The sequence below is a fragment of the Didymella exigua genome (assembly GCF_010094145.1).
Source record: "Didymella exigua CBS 183.55 unplaced genomic scaffold M421scaffold_50, whole genome shotgun sequence".
Lineage (NCBI taxonomy): Eukaryota > Fungi > Ascomycota > Dothideomycetes > Pleosporales > Didymellaceae > Didymella > Didymella exigua.
The window spans coordinates 147,751-155,845 of record NW_022984824.1 but is presented as its reverse complement, the minus strand read 5'-3'; the positions used below and the strand labels follow the sequence as shown (position 1 = coordinate 155,845).

General features: G+C 56.6%; 2 protein-coding genes across 2 annotated transcripts; both read left to right on the top strand.

The window, feature by feature from the left end:
- Positions 1-851: 851 nt before the first annotated feature.
- Positions 852-2,381, top strand: M421DRAFT_75339 (PRP3-domain-containing protein; the record flags this gene model as incomplete). Its single annotated transcript, XM_033597117.1, has 1 exon — positions 852-2,381. The coding sequence occupies one exon, from the start codon at positions 852-854 to the stop codon at positions 2,379-2,381; it is 1,530 nt and encodes a 509-aa protein (XP_033443704.1).
- A 1,435-nt stretch (positions 2,382-3,816) lies between these two features.
- M421DRAFT_325321 (uncharacterized protein) lies at positions 3,817-7,740 on the top strand. The gene is made up of 3 exons (XM_033589329.1): positions 3,817-4,016; positions 4,079-4,844; positions 4,898-7,740. Exons 1-3 carry the CDS (start codon positions 3,934-3,936, stop codon positions 7,655-7,657), a joined length of 3,609 nt encoding a protein of 1,202 aa, XP_033443703.1. The 5' UTR covers positions 3,817-3,933; the 3' UTR covers positions 7,658-7,740.
- The last annotated feature ends 355 nt before the right edge of the window (positions 7,741-8,095 follow it).

Genomic DNA, 8,095 nt, shown 5'->3' with positions numbered 1-8,095 from the left:
AGTAGTTATTGAGATGCAGGGGTATGGTTTCTGTGTTTTTTGGTGGGATTTTAAGTGACCGGTTCGGTGATATGACCGGCTCGGTGATAGAGTACGTTAGGCAGAGAAGTCACGTAGTATTGATTTCGAGGGCAGGGCGCCTACTCTGTTACACAAACCCTAAGCAACACCCTTAAACTTAGGTCGCAGTTAACGCTTGTGAAGACAAGGATTCAGGGGCATATAGATAGCTCACCTACCTCTATAGTTGAAGCGTTTAAGAAGGTGTTAAAGGGGGCAGCGATAATTGCGCACAAGCTAGTGTTGGCGCAACAGGAGATTGCTAAGCTTTGAGCAGCAAATAAGGCAGCCACACAACAAAAGTCACACAAAAGAAAGCAAGTCAAGGCAGAAAGGATCCTAATAATTAAGGAGGGCTAGCAATTAATGGCTCTAATAGAGTTTGGGGCGCGTGGTGATAGTAAGAAGGCAAAGAAGCAAGTGCGCGCTGATGTGGCTAAGCTAACCTAAAGGCGCTGCAGACAGTGCAATAAGACTGGACATAACGCGCGAACATGCAAGAATAATGTAGAAATAGTCTCTAAGTAATATTACAGCTTGTTTTGCCTTGTGCAGCGCTAGTTTGTAGAGTTTTGGGCCATAATAGGGTGAGGTTTGGTGGGGACTTGGCAAAAGTGAGCGGCTCGCTCGGTGAGCGGCTCGCCCGTGGGATACGTTAGTAGTAATTGGTAGTAGCAGGTAGCAGTAGGCCACCCCCGAGAAACTCCGCACACGCAACAATCCAACCCGACACGACCCCCGACACGACCGCCGACGCGACCGTCGACACGACCGCCGACGCGACCGCCGACATGGTCGACAAGCGCCCCGCCGCCGAGGCTGCTGCTGGCGATGCGAAGCGCGCGAAGCAGGCCGACGCCATTGCCGCCGCCAAAGCAAAGGCGGCCGAGATTGCGGCGCGTCTGGCTGCGCGCAAGGCAGAGGCGAATGGCGCATCCCCCGCAGCACCTGCGCCCGCGGGCACCGAGGACAGGCTGGCAGCGCTCAAGGCGCGCATGGCGGCTATGAAAGCGGGCAGCGGCGCCGCAACACCGGCGAAGCCTGCCACGGCAGAGCCCGCGGGCCCGCGGTTCGCGACAACGCTGGGCAACCGCCGCCCCGAGACACCGGCCGTCGAGCCGAAGCCCCAGCCCGCCGCAGCGAAGCAAAAGGACGACCGCGATGCAGACGCCTTCAACCCATACTACGACCCCAAGGCCGCCAGCCAGCCGGGCGCGCGGACACGCGTGTCCAAGCCGCTGCAGTTCAACGAGCATGGAAAGTACCTCGACCAGGCGTCGAAGCTGCGGGCGCAGGGCCGGCTGGAGCAGATCAAGAGGATGCTCGCCAAGCAGGCGCGCCGCGCCGGACTCGACGAGAACAGCGAGCGCGGCTTCTTGGTCGAGCAGCCGCCTGACATTGAGTGGTGGGACGAGGGCCTGCTGAAGGACAAGACGTACGACTGCCTCGGCGAGGGCGACAAGGTCATTGTCGACACGGACGACTCCATCGTCACCATCTACGTGCAGCACCCGCCGCTGCTAAAGGCACCGCAAGACCAGCGTCTGATCGAGATCAAGCCGCTGTACCTGACGCCAAAAGAGCAGGCAAAGGCACGGCGCATGCGTCGCGCAGAAGACCTCAAGGAGAAGCAGGCCAAGATCCGGCTCGGGCTCGAGCCGCCGCCACCGCCCAAGGTCAAGCGCGGGAACATGATGCGCGTCATGGGCGAGCAGGCCATTGCCGACCCGACGGCCGTCGAGATGCTCGTCGAGCAGCAAATCGCACAGCGCGAGAACGACCACGTCGACGCAAACCACGAGCGCAAGCTGGACAAGGACGAGCGCCACGCGAAGCTGGAGAAGAACCAGGAAAAAGACGCCAGCAAGGGCCTCTACCTGTGCGTCTTCAAGGTCAACACGCTCGCCTACGGCAAGCACCGCTACCAGATCGACATGAACGCCAAGCAACACGCCCTCACGGGCCTGACCGTCTTCAATCCGGAGCTCAACCTGGTCATTGTCGAGGGCGGCCTGCACTCGATTGACAAGTACAAGAAGCTGATGCTGCAGCGCATCAAATGGTCCGACAACGGCGAGCCGACCGAGACCCAGATTGAAAAGACGGCAAACGACCCCGAGTGGATGAAGAGCTTCGACGCCCACGGCAACCTCAAGGACCACTCCCACAACAAGTGCTCCCTGCTGTTCGAGGGCGAGGTCAAGCGCCGCGCCTTCCGCAAGTGGGGGTCCAAGATGTGCGAGACGGCCGGCGAGGCACGTGAGGTCCTCGCACGGAGCAAGCTCGATAGCCTGTGGGCCCTGGCCAAGAGCATCGAGTGAGCTGCACCATGCAATCTTGTACCCGCCGTGCATGCAGACGACGACGCCGACCAGCACTACCAGCACCAGCAGCAGCAGCAGCAGCAGCAGCAGCAGCACCACCACCACCACCACCACTACCACCACAACCACTACTACCACAACTACAACCACCACCACCACCACCACAAATACAACCACAACTACAACCACCACCACTACCACCACAACTACAACCACCACCACCACCACCACAAATACAACCACAAATACAACCACAAATACAACCACAAATACAACCACCACCACCACCACCACCACCATGTAAGTCTGCCCTGCTCCGTCTCCGTAGCTTTAGAACAACGTGTTAATGCAATCCTCTCTGAGCAGCAACAATGCGAGTCTCGGCGTCCTGCGTTTTGCATGTGCGAGTGATGTACCCATGCTCAGCACGTGACACCAGCCCGACTCTGCGATGCACTTGGAGACGTTCCAGCAGCGACCCCAACCGTCAACACAACACGCCTGCACCCACCAGACCAAACGCCAAGTCGGGACCTACACCCCAGCGAGCGCCGAGCGCAAGCTCGTCCGCCATCTCCTCTGCCTCCCGGGGATGGAACGTTGGCAGTCCGTCGGTGACACTGAGCGGAACAGTAGCTCTGTGATCATGTGCCCTGTGATCATGTCTGCTCTGTGATCATGTGCTCTGTGATCATGTGCTCTGTGATCACGTCTGCTCTGTGATCACGTCTGCTCTCTGATCACGTCTGCCCTCTGATCATGTCTGCCCTCTGATCATGTCTGCCCTGCGGCAACAGCCTGGTGGTGACTTGGTAATGAGCAAGCGCGTCCAGCATGAGCAGGCGACTGTGGACAGAGCATCGAATTGCCTCAGACCGTCGCTGTTCGCGGCCGCTGCAGTGCTGTTGTTCGGTCTGGCTTGCTTTGCGCATCTTGCCAGGGTCGGGGGTTGAGGTGAGTCTTGCTCGGATTTGGAATGGGCGGTTCTCGTGTGCGCTTTGTCGCTGTAGACAATGTATTGCACTGCAGACAATGTATTGCGCTGCAGACAATGTATTGCGCTGTAGACAATGTATTGCACTGTAGACAATGTATTGCACTGTAGACAATGTATTGCGCTGCAGACAATGTATTGCGCTGCAGACAATGTATTGCACTGCAGACAATGTATTGCGCTGGAGACAATGTATTGCGCTGGAGACAATGTATTGCGCTGTAGACAATGTATTGCACTGTGGACAATGTATTGCACTGTAGACAATGCTGCAACGCTCTTGATTATTCATGGCTGACCGGGTGGCCTCGGGACCTCTTGGCCGATTTACACTTGAAATCACGATCAGTCTACACCTCACCATCGTTCGAACATCGTGGCGTGACTCTCCCCGCCAAGCTTTACCGTATCGATCCGCTGATTCCGTAAATTTGATGTCGTGTGAAAGAATAATGCCCGCTCGCATCCACCGTTGCATCTCACCTTCGTACTGGACGGTCGCCCAAGGTCTGGGGACGCGATCCTGCTGGCCAAACACACACACACCGGAGCCGTATGGCTGCTGGGAAGCTGGCCTGTGCGGACTCTGCACAGACATTTGATCCACGCGAACGTGCCAGCGCTTGCGATATCGCTAGGTAAGCCGTTTGCCAAGTGCGCCCTGAGCTCATGTACAGCGCTTGACTGACAGCGTTGCCAGCTACCTCTCTGCGGCCTCCTTCCCCGTCGAGGGTGGAGGAGGACCGTCAGCTAACCCAGTCCCGAGCACCGACGTTGTGCTGAACGCGCTTGTTCAACATGGCGCACATGCGGTCGAGTGCGATCGCGCGTTCCTCTCTTTTGTCGACGCCGGGTTTCAATTCGTTTGCGCTGAAATGACAAGGCATCAGTCCATTGTAGACGCATGCCCGACACGTCCTCTTCTGCTCGGCACGACCCGGATCGCCCTTGACTGGGGGGTCTGCTCGTATGCAATGTCCGCCTCTCACGGCAGCGAGGTCACAGTACCTGAGAGTCCGTACATTGCGGCAACTGAGTCGTACTTTTGCGTCAGAGACTTCCGCAGGGTCCCTGCTTTTGCTGCCCTGCCTTTTGTAGCTGGCTACCCGCGAATGGTTTCCTCCATCGAGATACCGCTGCGCTCGCACTCTGGACATGTCCTGGGCAGTTATTGTATAGTCGACGACAAGGTGAGGGACTTTCTACACCCTGACGCTCTGCGTGCTGTGCGAGAGGCCGTCTCGGCGATCACTCAATACATAGACCTGAAACGCGCCGAGCAAAGTCGAATGCGCTCGCAAAGAGTCATGGACGGACTTGGTCGGTTCATTGCGTCACATGATCACAAGCAGGCAGACAGCACACAGACGACTAGTCCGTTCGCACTTGGCATCTTCGAGAACGTCTCACGTCCAGGCTTCGATTCACGTTCTAGTGGGAACACCGATTCTTACGGGGACCGTGACGTAAGTTGCAACAGCAGAAAGATGGCTCCAGAGGGGAGGATAACACTTTCTAGTGCCTGACCAACGCCAACGCCGAGCCAGGACATGTGCTGATGAGTGATTCAGGCCTTGCGCCTGGAACTACAGAGGTGACGACTGTGAGCCCTCAGCAAGATGACGTTTCCAAGCAACGTGAGCCAGGGCTGTTGGCTCAAGTCGGCGATCTTTTGCCCAAGGCCGCAAACATGATTGGCCGTGCTATGAATCTAGACGGCTTCGTGTTCTTCGACGCAGTAGACACAGGTGCGCGATATGGGGCGCATGGCTCGTCTTACAGCCACACGGACGACGAGTTTGCGCAGCATGCTCATGAGAAACTCCAATCTTCTGCACAGCCCCTGTCAGTGTACCGAAGAAACGGCACGACTGAGTCACCGAGTCTTGGTCGCTTCACTCAATCCTTCATACGACGCTTGACCGCCGCGTATCCCCATGGACATCTCTTCAAGAAAGCCGAGCATGTCGGTTCTGGACAGGGCCTCCAAGAAGCGAAAGATTGCCCACGCTCAAGCGGCACATCCGCCCCCCACCAAGGTCGGGACGAAGTGTTCGACTGTATTCCAAAAGCTCGGCACGTGATATTTCTGCCTCTTTGGCACTACCAGAGGGAGTCGAGCTTCTTGAACGCCCTGGCCTGGGTATCAGATCCTAGCAGCACTCTAGAGGCGGACGACGTCAATCTGCTCACAGTGTTCGGAAATTCGTTAATGGCCGAGATCTTTCGTCTGGAAGCTGCGACAGTGACGCAGCAAAAATCCGACTTTATATCCTCCGTCAGTCACGAGTTGCGGAGCCCATTGCATGGGATACTAGCGACCGTGGAACTCATGAAAGAGACCCTGCAGGACCCCTTCTTGCTCTCTTTAACCCAAATGATCGAGTCGTGCAGCTGCACTCTACTGGACACCTTCAGTCATCTTCTCGAGTTCTCAAAAATCAACAGCCTCAAGGGAGAACGAGAGTCCGCTGCTCGCGCCAAGTGTGATGCTGAAAGCCCACCTAAAAGAACGCCGGCAAACGATCTGAGTTCTCTCGTTGAAGACGTTCTGCAAGCAGTGTCGCTGGGCCACAACTCGGTCTCTCAAATGGAACTGGGTTTGCAGATGGAGTATCAAGACCCGCTTGTCTGTCGAGTGCAAGTACCAGCCCAGCCGGTACTCATCACCACGCACATCGACCACAACTCGGACTGGATCTCGAGCATGGATCCTGGAGCCTGGAAGAGGATTCTGCTGAACATCTTCTCCAATGCACTCAGGTTCACTGCATCAGGACACATCGATGTAACCCTACGGCTGTTGGACGATCCCGATGCTGGCCCGCGCTGCATCAGCCTATCTGTTGCTGATAGCGGCGTAGGGATGAGTCGAGAGTTTCTCAAGTACCATCTCTTCACGCCGTTCATGCAAGAGAACAACCTGATCCCAGGGACCGGGTTAGGCCTCAATATCGTGAAGAATATCGTCGAGTCGCTTGATGGCAGGATGTTTGTCGAAAGCCGCCAGCACCAAGGCACCCGTGTCACTGTCAATATTCCACACGAGGCAGAGCCTGGTACCCTCGGCACACCAGACATCAGAGCAAGCCTCGCTCCGTATGGCAAGGCGGCGAACTTGACCTTCAGCCTCATCAGCATAGCGTCCCAGACCGCACCAGACAGCAAGCCCGGACCACATCTCGTAGCTCCGCCTCGACTGCTCAAGCGATGTCTTCGTAATATCTGCGGGAATTATTTCGGCATGATATTCGTTGACGACGCGCCCTTGGACGCATTGTTGGAGTCAGACTTGATACTGCTCGACACCTATGCACTATCTTCAACGGAAATGCTCCATCTTCACGAGCACTTTCCTCGAATCATATCAGCAATGGCTTCGCGTCCCATCATTGTCCTAGGGCCTACTGCAGAAGGGGCTAGGGACTTCTTCGGACGGAAAGGAGCCACATTCATCAGCTCACCCATCACGAGACGGATCCTGTGGGATGCTGTCGACACGGCGTTGGCCAAGGTCATTCCCGTAGAAGCCATCCCTCATCCAACAGCAGGCATCAAAGGCCAGGATCCATCACAACAAGTAGCTGCGAATCCCCCCGGAGTGTCTTTGACAAGAGACAAAGTCAAACTGTTCCAAGGCAAAAGCATAAACGTTCCGACGAGGGGTGCTCGGGCCGAAGCCGACCCCAGTGCCCAGGGAAACACGTTTCCAACACTCACACTGCACCGTTCGCCATCGTCGCAGCCGCCTCACACTGCAGCGCCAGAGCCTCAGAACCAGCTTCCCAAGTATCGTTACAGGCGCCTTCTGCTTGTCGACGACAACCCGATCAACCTGAGGCTACTCGCCGCATTTATCCGCGGAACCGGCCTTCTTTTCTCCACTGCATATGACGGCGCGGAAGCAGTCCGCCTCTACCGCAAAGCCGCAGTCGAAGAAGCCGACCCATTCGACTGCGTGCTCATGGACATAAGCATGCCTGTCATGGACGGCTTCCAGGCCGCAGCAGCAATACGCCAGTTTGAAGCACAGCAGCGGGGACAGCGTCAGGATCGTGTCGCAGCCACCCACGAAGCTCGAGACCCTGCTGGTCGGCATGAGCATCAGGGACCACGAGGCGTGCTTCGATCCCATATCGTGGCTTTGACGGGGCTTGGCAGCGAGGCTGCCCGCAGTATGGCTAGGGAGTCGGGGTTCAATTTGTTTCTCGTTAAGCCGGTACAGTTCAAGGATCTCGAGCCTTTGTTGAAGACACTTCCCGCCAACGGCAAGACGTGATTCATGCCGGGTGGAAGAGTTACATTTCAGTTTCCTTTGAACTTCATTCCGAGCAGACAGTGGGCTTACAGTCTTTTGCTAGGTCGAAATCGCGCAGAACAGCTCTCCTCATCGTTTCGTGTCTTTGCGGAATGTCAAGTCAGTTGTGCAGTTTGCACCTCTACTTTTACAACCAGCACGCATGCATGTTTAGCTCACTGCAGTTACACGTCCAGGGCCTGCATTTCTCGCACGACAAAGTACGTTTACCCTCGGTACACATCAGCTGCCACGGTGATGTCGTGCATGTCTTCCACCAGACCAGGGCCACACGTTCCGGCGACGTCTGCGATAGCTCTCGAGCACCTGCTAATAACAGCGTCTGCCTGAGCTGAGAGTTGTCTTGCGCTCCGACTGAGCTAGCTCTGCTCCGTCGGTGCATGGTCGAGCGAGCGACGG

What these genes read in the sequence shown, in the direction of transcription:
- M421DRAFT_325321 (XM_033589329.1), top strand. Translation starts at nt 3,934, where the DNA reads ATGGCTGCTGGGAAGCTGGCCTGTGCGGACTCTGCACAGACATTTGAT. An exon ending in AGCGCTTGCGATATCGCTAG is followed by an intron (nt 4,017 to 4,078) that starts GTAAGCCGTTTG and finishes CAGCGTTGCCAG; the next exon opens with CTACCTCTCTGCGGCCTCCT. An exon ending in ATTCTTACGGGGACCGTGAC is followed by an intron (nt 4,845 to 4,897) that starts GTAAGTTGCAAC and finishes AACACTTTCTAG; the next exon opens with TGCCTGACCAACGCCAACGC.